General features: G+C 40.4%; 1 protein-coding gene across 3 annotated transcripts in view; it reads right to left on the reverse strand.

The window, feature by feature from the left end:
• Tasp1 (taspase 1) overlaps positions 1–12,516 on the reverse strand; it is a 270,718-nt gene that overhangs the window by 54,494 nt on the left and 203,708 nt on the right. For all 3 annotated transcript variants that reach the window (XM_036185439.1, XM_036185442.1, XM_036185440.1), the window contains one exon: positions 1,708–1,818. In XM_036185439.1, coding sequence (XP_036041332.1) covers positions 1,708–1,818 — 111 coding nt within the window. The remainder of the gene's footprint in view (positions 1–1,707; positions 1,819–12,516) is intronic.

A 12,516-nucleotide genomic window follows, 5' to 3' on the forward strand; every position in this document is an offset into this window, starting at 1 on the left:
CTACTCTGATCCTGGGGTTAGTGTAGTTCTTTTGGTCACATTTTCATCTTTGTCCTGTTTTGCTTTGGGCCACTGTCTTCTTTCCCAATTGCCCTTAGCTTAGGGCCATGGTTAGGTTATCAACTCAGGGGCAGGTGTGTTACAGAGAAAACACTGATAATAAATTGGAGGTGCAAATTGTCTATGAGATGATAGAAAAGGTAAGCCAGACTGGGGAAGGCTAGAGCTGGGGAGTGTAAAGGGGGAAAAGTGGTTAAAAACCACAGTTCACAAGGCACATGCCTTTAATCCCAGCACTCAGGAAGTAGAGGCAAGTGGATCTTTGAGTTTGTGGCCAGCCTGGTCTACAGAGAGAGTTCCATGATAGCCTGAGCTACACAGAGAAACCCTGTCTCAAAAAAACAGACAAATAAATAAAAAGCAGAGGGCGAAAAAAACCATAGTTCATAATATTGGTGACAACTATCCCAGGGGTCCTAAAGATGAGAACCCAGATGCCCTGATGGGAACCAAAGACTAACAGAGGACCACCTCCATGTTTCACCACTCAGTTATTTAGACAAACTACGGTCAGAGTTCACTGAAGGCCACATACAAGAGTACATAATCTAGAAATACCCTGTGCATAAAACTCAGAATTATGTTAGAAATCAGGGTAATGGATAACCCAGACCAAGAAAGAGACTAGGAGGGGTCACAGGGGCCTTTGGGGTGGCACTAAAGTTCAACTTTTTAAATCTGGGTACAAATTACATAAGGTAGGTTCACTTGGAAATAATTCATCAAGAAAGTGCAGTTATGATTTGTGTTTTCTGAATATGTGTATACTTTAATTAAAAAGACACACCTAGAGTCTCTGCTATACAGATTTTAAAGTAGTTTCTATCTAGATAAATAGATGAGTAAAAATCAGCCTGTGGGCTATATGGCAACCCCACCAGTCTGTCTGTGGCTTGATAAATGGCAGGAAGGATGGCTTCACCCCTACAGGTATGAAGCTAGACCTTCTGGGCTAGACCCAAAACTACACATCGGGATGTACACCTGCAATCTGCAAAAACACTCACTGACCAACCCTTCCTGAAAACAGTTTTATAAGGAAAGTGTGGCAAACATTTTATCTTACCCATAAGGAGTGGGAGAGGACAGTAAAGGGATATCGGACAGTAGCAAAGCTACTAAGCCAGGGAGCTAGGACTAAGATCTAGGCCAGTAGCTATTCACACAGTCTTCTTCCTTTAGAAGAGGGAAACAGGAAGAATCTGTTTCCATGTTATTATATGTACGGTCATGGGTCGCCCCTAATGCTCCATGGAATAAGACAGGTGAGTGAGACACACTATAAGACTTCGCTGAAGCTCATTTAAAACTATGCTTTAAGCACAGCCTTAAAAACAGTGTTTTTTTGTTTTTTGGGGTTTTTTTTGTTGTTGTTGTTTTTCGAGACAGGGTTTCTCTGTGTAGCTTTGCGCCTTTCTCGATCAGTAGACCAGGCTGGCCTCGAACTCACAAAGATCCGCCTGCCTCTGCCTCCAAAGTGCTGGAATTACAGGCATGCGCCACCACCGAACTACCTATAGGAAGGCAAGAGTGCGAGCAGTGGGGTAGTGACAGACATCACGAGTATAAACTGCCGGCTAAGGGCATCAGCCTTTTCATGTCTTGATGAAAAGAAGAAACTTCCCAATAAATGGATATTCTACTTACCTAGAAGTGTCTGCTTATTTTGGGAGGAGTCAGACTCCGAGGAACATCTGCATGACCGGAGAACAATCACCCCACCAAGCACGCCATCTTCACTGGCAAGGAAAGGTGAACCTGGACAGAAAAGACTTGTAGTCACCTTTTAGTCACTTTCATATTTCATTTTCAACTTCCATTTGGTTACAGGAACAAAAATGTGGCATAAACAAGAACATGAAAGATACCCAGTTTCTAACGGTCATTGTTCATACCTCATATACACTTGATGGCAAAGGCAGTTTTATGCCTGAACAGAAGCCATTTGGCAAAGGCAGTGCCAGATACCACCAAGATAACATGACTGGGGAGAGCGTGTGCAGTACTGTATTTGGAATAGAACTGGAAACACCACCATCAGATTAAAGGACCAAAGCAATTCAGACACACAAAAATGCTCAGCATCACCCTTTGATCAACTTGCGGGGATTCTGCACAAGGCTTGCCATGCTGCCAGAGGCACACCACCAAACGCTTTGATTTACTACCTTAAATTCAATTTTAAACAATAAGCCACAAAGTTTATTACAAACATTTAAAAATGCTCCTGATGGTTTACACAAATAAGGATGAAGTCGAATTTCTATGATGTGAATCTGGTGGTTAGAAACAGCCCAGCCTCCTTGAGATCTCACACACTGAACCATTGTGAACATTTCAAGGACATTACATTTTAAAGCCCCTCATTTTCCTTCCCCAAGGACATCTTCTTGAACATCTGGCATAACAAGTGAGCCCGTGGAGAACAAACGCAAAATTAACCCAACAACTATCAAAGAAAGCAGTAAAAATAAAACTAACCAAATTGGATTTGGGGGAAACTTCTAGGTAAATTTAGTAGATTAAATACATGCATTTATCTCCACACCCTCCTCAAATCCCAGGGAATGCTGGGTGGAAAAGGAAGGGGGATAAAAAATGAACAAAACGTTTAAGGGGAAAAAAAGGTAGATATATGGGGAAGAAGAGATGGAGATGCAACTATTTCCCTTACAGACCTAGTGTGCTCACCAGTTTTTATATCAAGTTAACCCACGCTAGGGCCATCTAGGAAGAAGGATCTTAATTTAAAAAATAAAATAAAATAAAATGCATCCACAGGATTGGCTTGTAAGCAGGTCTGTAGGGTGTTTTCTTGATTGAGATTGATGTGGGAGGGCCCAGATCACTGTGGTGAGGGTTCTAGGTTCTATAGGAAAGCATATTGAGCAAGCCATGAGAGGTAAGCCAGTAATCAGCACTCCTCCATGACCTCTGCATCAGCTCTTACCCCCAGGTTCCTTCAATGATAGGCTGTGATGTGGAACAAGAGTTGGTAAAGAGCTCTTCTCCCCTAGTAGTTTTTTGGTCATGGTGCTTTATCACAATAGAAAGACTAAGGGACCCACAAAAGTTAAACCTCAAGTTTCCAGGGAGTAGAGAACTTGTAGTGGAAGGAACCTTAAAAAAAAAAAAAAACATCTAGTTTAGCTACAAAACTGAAAAGGATCAAAATTGGAGGCTTGATTCTCCTCTGAAGGCAAAAGTACAGAGTAAAGATGAAATGGAGGTAGCTGGTTCAATGTCGGAAAGAATCCTCCAGAACAGAGGTCAGCAAACTATGACCTGCTAAGAATTCAAAAACAAACAATTTTAAGGGCTGGTTTTTAAAAAGTAAAAAGTAAAAAAAGAAAGATTGGGGAGGAGAGAAAGAAGAGGGGCTCAGAGACAAATAGGTAGCAGGGATCACAATGAAGCTTGCGAAGCAAGCACTATTTATTCTCAGCCTTTTACATAAAGTTTGCTGTTCTAGTTAGGATTACTATTGCTGTGATGAAACACACAGCCAAACCTACTTGGGGAGGAAAGCTTATTTGGCTTATGCTTCTAAATTATGGTTCATCATCAATAGAAGTCAGTACAGGAACTCAAACAGGGCAGGAACCTGGAGGCAGGAGCTGAGGCAGAGGCCCCAGGGATAGGGCTGGGGGGTGGGGTGAGGAGGTGCTGCTTAGTAGCTTGCTCTCATGGCTTGCCCAGCCTGCTTTCTTAGAGAACCCATGAACATCAGCCCATGGGTGGCCCCACCCACAGACTTGGTCTTGGATCACTAAGAAAATAAATTCCAGGCTAGTCTGTTGACAACCTGATCTTCTAGAGGCATTTTCTTAATTGAGGTTCCTGTCTCTCAGATGACTCCAGCTGTATCAAGATGACATAAAACTAGCCAGCACACTTGCCAATCCATGATCTATGGTCTAGGATTCATACTAGAGCAAGAGATGTATCCCTAAACCTGCAGAGACTGGATAATCCCCTTCCTGCAAGCCAACAGACACAAGAGGAAAAACCTATTTGAGAGACACTAAAAAGCGTACCTTGTCCTTGCCTTATTGCAAGGGAGAAGGTGAAGAGGGGCAGGGAGTCTGTAAGAGAGGGATATGGGAAATGAGACTCCCTCCTCCATCTCTGTATTAACTACTTATCTTCTAGCAGCTAAAGAATACCTGGCCAACGCTACTTAAGATAAGAGTGCTTACTTTGGCTTAGAGATCAAACCTTCTTGCCACATTTCTATCAGGGAAATAAACCATAATGTCAAATTAAAATTTGCTTTAACCTGACTCCTAATTTTTTTTTTCTCCCTAATTTGCTACACTCTATATCAAGCTGTCTTTGGCCATATATGATGCAAACTTCTTCCCCAATTTATTAACTACTTTGATTTTCCTTAGGATTCTTCATTTTTGGCTTAACTTGTTTGGATGCTCATGCAGCTGATTTGTTAACCTTTTGGGTTTAAGGTTTCTGTATTGTAAGTTTTACAGGAAAGTCTTCACTTGTTGGAAATTATGAAAATGTTGTGCCCATGCCCATGTTTTCTATGACTACTTTTACAATTACAGACTTTAATTTTAAGACTTCAAACTTCTGGAATTAACTTTGGGATAAAGATTGCTGTGGAGAACTTATTGCCCCTAAATAGTCAGCCAACTGCATAATAAAACTTTGGTGAAAAGTTCATTCCTTGTCTACTGACTTTAAAATGTCCTTTTTCTGACTTAAAATATATTTTAATTATATTTTAATTTTCACATGTATTTGAACACATAAATTTTTTAAATGATGAAAACTACTCTCCTCTAAATAGTGTATAAATTCACTTATAGTCTTGCAGAACATTCTATTTGATTGGACAAGTTTCGTCTCCATATTTTTACATGAATTAATCTTTCCTGCTTTCATATGTTTTTTTTTTCAAAATAGCATTCATTCCTTAACAGTATTGCCTTTTATTCTTATTGAAAATTTTATTTGGACAAAATTTAAATAAATTGTGATTTTTGCCTATGATTCAAAGATACTGATAAAATTTCCTATGGTATATATTTAATACTTCTACTCTTAAGCTTTGATCAAATAGATGCAATTGTAGAATGTCCTGATATATAAACTTACTACAATTTTTTTTCTCAGTGCTTAGCCTCTCGATCAATCCTATCTCATTTATCACTATCCATATTTCTAAAACAAGCAAAAAATTTATGCTAAGTGATCTTCAGCTTGGTCTCACAAAACAGAACAAAACTCAAACACAACAAAATAAAGGCCCTCATGTTTCCAAAAGAGCCTGGATGTCACGCTGTCTATGAGTGTGGGTAAAACACTCTGAATTGGAAAAAGTTTAATTTAACTAATCAAAAGTACATGAAAGACTTCTCTGACTCAGTATTTAAAACATGGAAAACATTTTAAAACAATTCTGAAGGAACAGAGGCTTTGCTTATTATAGTCAAGATCCCATGTGTGTGCTAAACCTTATGTCCTTTATAATATAGTTCAGGATGTCTCCCAGAACTCTGTGTTTATGAGCAATGTCTTTTACTTCAGGACCCAGGGGATGTGTTTTATTTTATCATGGACTTGGTAAATAAGGCAGATAAACACCTGGAAAAGTCTCTATCAATCTCTGCACACAGATCTTAAATGCTGCTGTTGTATGTTTTCCCTGTTTTGAGTTGTTTTCCTATACACCCATTTGCCCAGAGTACAAACTCTACTAACTTTCACTATGTAAACTGTTTACTGTACGTAAGCCCATAACATTGAAGAATAGTAGGTACTCACTGCTCATTCGGTTTGGAGATGGTGAAATGTTAAAAAGGTTACATGAAAGAGTACCCAGTTGTAATATTGTAGGTTCTCAATATCTGCTACAAGATTCCAAAAAAAATTACTGAAAGGCAGACCAACAGGCATGGAAGCACCATATCACTGGTATAAACAGCACAAAGAGACACCTAGTTTGGGGCACAGAGAAGAGTTTTGTCATATCAGTAAGTTCAGAACTAGTTCCTCAAAAAAAGGAGGAGGAGAGAGGTGTGGAAAGCACCCAGCACACACACTGACTGACTGGACTGAAAAGGTCAGAGGGCAATAGTTAGGAACTGGTAGGTCAGAGTACTTTACTTTGCTGAAATTGGAGGAGTAAGAAACAAACAGAAATCTATGGTATAAGAGAAGCTTTGAAAGACTGATGGCTCAGAGGGTTATGAAGGTGCTATCACTTGCTTGGCAAGCTGAGAACACAGTAAGCAAATAATAAGGGACATCATTGTCTGCAGACGTTAGTTTTCCTGTGTCCCGCAGCCACTCACTCACAAATGAACATACAGAGGATTATATTAATTACAAACTGTTTTGTCTACGGTTCAGGCTTATTGCTAGCTAGCTATTACATCTTAAATTAACCCATTTCTATTACTCTATGTATTGCCACAGGGCCATGGAGTTACCAGTCTGTTGGCATCTTCTTGCTCCTTGGGCAACTGAGTCATTTCTACCCTGACTCCGCCCTTCTCCCTGTCTCTCTGCTTGGATTTCCTACCTGGCTCATATCCTACCTTACCACAGGCAAAATCAGCTTTATTTATTAACCAATGGGAGCAACACATATCACAGCATACAGAAAGACTGTCCCATAGCACTTGTCTAATGGAATTCCAACCACATTTATCATTTTTCACTGTTTCAAAAAGTCAAGCAAGTGCTGCTGGACACAGTTCCCACAATGAGGAGCTTTGCATTATGAGTGTTCCCTTCCCATTAGAAGTATCACATATGTAAACTGTTCTTTTTGTTTTAATCTTTTCTATAATAAAAGGAAAGGGGTTACCAAAAGGTGATACATCACCACAAAGAGTATATGCATAGCAATATTCTTTATTTATTCTTAAGGTATTTATTTAGTATTACCCTATCTGGGTATTACTTACCCTACCCTGCTTTGTATAATTCAATAAAAACAAAACAAAACATGCCGGGCAGCAGTGGCACATGCCTTTAATCCCAGCACTTGGGAGGCAGAGCCAGGCGGATCTCTGCCAGTTAGAGGCCAGCGTGGTCTACAGAGGGAGTTCCAAGACAGGTTCCAAAACTACACAGAGAAACCCTGTCTTGAAAAGCAAACAAACAAAACACAAAGTCTTGGATTCCTGGCTACATGCTGAAGTTGGAGACATCCAAGCAAAGATAAACATGGAACTACTTAAAATAGCTCCATGGAAAATCTAATCAGGGGATAAGATGGAGACTTAAGATGAAGAGTCCACTGCTAGCGGTACTTTCTGAAAGGATAGTGTTTGAAATTTCAGTAATAGGTAAAGAAGGAACAAGAAAAGGGTTATAAAGGAGGACATAACAAGCTAAAGAAAGAGGACATGCCAAGGTCCTGAAGAGTTAAAGACTGGCAATTTAGAAAAACAAAAACAAGATGAAAATGGCCAACATAACAAACAAGACCTGGAATGAGGCTGAGGGATCAAGCAGTAATGAGAGCTCATAGATCATGGAGTACTTGCCTACATTTGTATCTTTTTCAGAGTGGAAAGGCATCAAGGGGTAAGAATATTTTAGAGAAGAAACTCAGACTATTTTGGGAACAGGTAGGTCAAGCAGCTGTTAGGAGAAGAGATAGGGAGACTGCCATGGAGGCTTCTGTGGACATCTAGGCGAGAGTTTCTTAGGAAGTATGGAGACACTTCCATGTACCCTGGACAGCCACCCTTTACCTCCCATAGAGTGAAATTTTGCTGCAGCAGATGCTGCTTAAGGTAAAAGTGAGGCAAGAAGATATTGGAATGGATTTAGCCAGGTGGACACTGAGAAAAGCAGCCAGGTCTGCTTCTCAGCAGGAGGTCCGTGCATGAGCCTGGAATGAGTGCAGGTGGTTACTGACTTCAGTCTCCCATTTAAATCCAGTCATTTATATGCTCTCCTGTCATGATACAATGTCAACCAGTGTCCTGAGGATGGATGTCAGAATCCTGGACATCACGAAGTTGACTGCTGTGAAATTCTTTCTCTGAGCTAAGGTTGTGAACTCCTTCCCTCTTCTACCAGTCCCCCAGGCCCTGTTTATCTTGAAATTCACTCTGTGTCCTAATTTGGCAAAGCTTGAATTTGTTAACCTTAGAACACTGGCTAGGATATATTTATTGGGGTTCTCCTTTTTTTTTTTAAACTAAATAAAGTCCTGAACTTTTTCTCCACCTTGGTTATGGAATTTTTGTGGCTCTGCTTGGTTTAATGGCATATTTTGTACATTTCATACATGCCTAGAAGCCTTAGGCAGTGGGAAACCTTTGATTATGTCTAATAAATAAAAGAAGAAATTGCAGAATTAAATCATAAATTTCTTCTTAAGAATGGGAGATAGGGAAAAATGAGTCATGATTTAAAAAAACCATTCAAAAATGTTAAATTAGTGGAACCTTATAATTTTTAGACAATCTAGAAAGACAACAAAGAAAGGTGAAAATTATCAATTCATTGCTTTCTTTTGTATTGTAAAGTATCTGTCTTAGAATTTATATAACTCAATGGTAACAAAAAAGGAAGTTGATTTGTCACTCGTGTTTTAATTTATAGAGGGATATAAAGAGATAACAAGTTTCAAGAAACTCTAAAGAAAAAGAAAATGCTTATAATGAGGAAAGGACCAAAAGCAAACACAGGTATTTAAAAACAAACAAAACAAAACAATAACAAAAAACACCACAGAAGCAAGGCAACTAACTTGTAAGCAAATTTATCTTCTTGTCCATAACAGGGGCCGAAGATTAAAAATGAGATCCAGTCTACACACTATGAAAAACCCAATCATTGAGTGAATAAGTATGTAAATGTAGGATGGTACATATGTAATAGTATAGCTTTAAGAAATCATGAACATCATTCAAGATTCTTTAAAAGGCAGCAAAGGGCATAATGGAGACAGGGTTTCTCTGCGTAGCTTTGTGCCTTTACTGGACTCACTCTATAGCCCAGGCTGGTATCGAACTCACAGAGATCTGCCTGTCTCTGCCTCCTGAGCGCTGGGATTAAAGGCATGCACCACAGCCGCCCCAGAATCATTTTATAATGTACTTAGCAACCACAGAAAATAGAGCTACTATGATTTAAATAAGTTGCAATTTACTTTTTTCCCTCAAACAAGTACTCCAGTCCTAAGTAGCTCACACATTTGCAATAGCAGGTCCAGTGACAAATCCATGATTATTGTGTCTGTCCTATCTACTCCACCATGACTGTACCTGGTTGCTGTTATTCCAGGAATCACATTCACATTCAGGAATTAAAAGACTGTGCAAGGGGTGATGGTCTTTTGATGTGGAAAACAAAAGTTTCTCCAGAAATATTCAGGCAAATGCTATCTCAACAGCCTGAACCATAGAGAACTGCTGCAAAGTCCTAGAGCATGAATATGAACTTTTTGCGGTCGAAGTATGCTGTGGATATCGCTCTGTGTAAATAAAGTTCTGATTGGCCAGTGGTCAGGCAGGAAGTATAGGCGGGACAAGAGAGAAGAGAATTCTGGGATGTAGAAGGCTGGGGAGAGACACCGCCTACCGCCGCCATGAGAAGCAACATGTAAAGACACTGGTAAGCCACACGCCACGTGGCAAAGTATAGATTAACAGAAATGGGTTAATTTAAGATAGAAAAGGTAGATAACAAGCAGCCTGCCACGGCCATACAGTTTATAAACAATATAAGTTTCTGTGTGCTTTCTTGGTTGGGTCTGAGCGACTGTGGGACTGGCGGGTAAGAGAGATTTGTCCTGACTGTGGACCAGGCAGAAAAACTCTAACTACAGAAGTAATAGAGGAATATAAAACAAATAGAGAAAATTGTAGGGGATGCAGTTTAACAAATGGCTCTTTACCTTGCATGTACATGCACAAGGCCTATGTTTAATCTGAAGTATGTTTTTAAAAAACATTTTTAAGAGTGTCTAGGCTCCTGTCTGGACAGCACTGCCTACTAGGTCCTAGCCCCCTAGGAGCACATCCTGCACATCTACCCAACCCAATGAAACCCCAGAGACCAGGCACCAGCCTTCCCCCACCCCCAGCCATGCCCAGCCAAATCAGCAACCACCTGAGCCCTGTCTGCACCTGGAGGAGGAGCTACCACGGGACCTACCTACACCTGAAGGAGGATATGAGCATCTGGGCTCCCTTCGGGACAGCCATAGTCTCCAGGCCCTAGCCTCCAGGGGCATATAATGTGTTACCCCCACCCATCAAAAACCCAGAAGCAGCATCCTCACAGCCCCAACCATTCCCCTCGCCCCCGCATTAGCCCCACCAAGACCAAGTGGAGGAAGAGGGACCCCCTAAGGCACAGGCCCCACCTGCACCAACTGGAAGAAGAGACAGGTAAAGAACAGTGTAAGAATTCATTCGACAACATAAAACGCAGTATGTCACCACAGGAAACTAGTGGTTCTACAACAGCAAGGCCTGAAAAATTGAATTTAGAAGAAGCAGAAGAAAACAACCTTAAAAATAACTTTATGAAGAAGATAGAGGCCTTAAAGAGGAAATAAAAAATTCCCTTAAAGAAGTAGAGAAAAAGACAAAGAAAAAATGGAAGAAATCAATAAATCCCTTAAAGAAAGCCAAGAAAAGGGAGTCACACAAGTGAAGGAAAGTTCAAGATTTGAAAATTGAAATAGAGGCAATAAAGAAAACACAAACCAAGGTAATTCTGGAAATGGAAAATTGAGGCAAATGATCTGGAACTACAGATGCAAGTATAACCAACAGAATATAGAGATGGAAAAAAGAATCTCAGGTTTTGAAGAGGCGATAGAGGAAATAGATTCATCAGTCAAAGAAAATGTTAAATCTAACAAATTCTTAACACAAAACATTCAGGAAATCTGGGACACCAAACCTAAGATAATAGGGATAGAAGAAAGAGAATCTCAGCTCAAAGGCACAGAAGAAAACTTTCCTAACCTAAAGAAGGACATGCCTATGAAAGTACAAGAACTTACAGAACACTAAATAGAACAGATCCCCCCCCAAAAAAAGTTCCCTCACCATAATAATAAAAACACTAAATATACAAAATAATGAAAGAATATTAAGAACGGCAAAGGAAAAAGGCCAAGTGACATATGAAGGCAGACCTAAAAGAATTACACCCAATTTCTCAATAGAAACTCTGAAAGCCAGAAGGTGATGTGGCAGGATGCAAGATTAACTAAAAAAAAAAATCAGCAGCCCTCCTATACACAAATGATAAATGGTCTGAGAAAGAAATCAAAGAAACGTCACTCTTTACCATAGCCACAAGCAACATAATCTATTTTGGAGTAACACTACCCAAACAAGTGAAAGACCTGAATGATAAGAAATTTAAGTCTTTAAAGAAAGAAACTGAAGAAGATAGCAGAAAATGGAAAGACCTCCCATGCTCTTGAATAGGTAGAACGCTGTAAAGATGGAAATCTTATGAAAAGCTGCTGTGGATATCGCTCTGTGTAAATAAAGTTCTGATTGGCCAGTGGCCAGGCAGGAAGTATAGGCGGGACAAGAGAGAAGAGAATTCTGGGAAGTAGAAGGCTGGAGAGAGACACCGCCAGCCGCCGCCATGAGAAGCAACATGTAAAGACACCGGTAAGCCACAAGCCATGTGGCAAAGTATAGACTAACAGAAATGGGTTAATTTAAGATAGAAGAAGTAGATAACAAGAAGCCTGCCACAGCCATACAGTTTATAAGCAATATAAGTTTCTGTGTGCTTTCTTGGTTGGGTCTGAGCGACTGTGGGACTGGCGGGTAAGAGAGATTTGTCCTGACTGGGCCAGGCAGGAAAACTCTAACTACAAATGGCGCCCAACGTGGGGCAAGAGTTTCCACCTAAAACCTGAGAAAAAAGATTCTAAGACGGAGCTAAAAACAGCTTCCTAATTGTCTCTCTCAAGTTAGCGGCAGCCTGCCGGTTTCAGCTACTATGGCGGGTTCCTGGCGTGTGCGTCTGACCTGCAGTGTGGCAGGAATGAGGAGTCTACAAGCGGCACTTTACTCTGCTGTGTGGTAGATTTTGACTTTCTGGGCTGTACACTGCTTTGATAGAACTGCTTCTGATAGTTGATGGTACACATGGCTCCAGACCCAGAGCTGGCGGTAAACTGTACCACCGCCATGTTGGGAAGCTGAGGTGGGTGGAGCCAGCAGCCACAGCGGCGTTTCAGTCTTACAAAGATGGATATTACACAGAGAATCTGGTTTGTCTTGTCTTTGGGACTTTTAACTGCAGGAAAAGATTTGATCGTAAAAGCTGTTGAGTTAAACAAATATGTAAATTTTAAAGGTACCTTGACTTCAAATTTTGGATATAAGGATATGTTGCTTTGGAAAAGAGTCTCTGCTTTTGTTTCCACAGAAAGCCAGAGGCTGTGGATTTGTTCCAGATTAAGATATATCAGGTTTGATCAGCCAA

The sequence above is a fragment of the Onychomys torridus genome, chromosome 4 (assembly GCF_903995425.1).
Source record: "Onychomys torridus chromosome 4, mOncTor1.1, whole genome shotgun sequence".
Classification (NCBI taxonomy): Eukaryota; Metazoa; Chordata; class Mammalia; order Rodentia; family Cricetidae; genus Onychomys; species Onychomys torridus.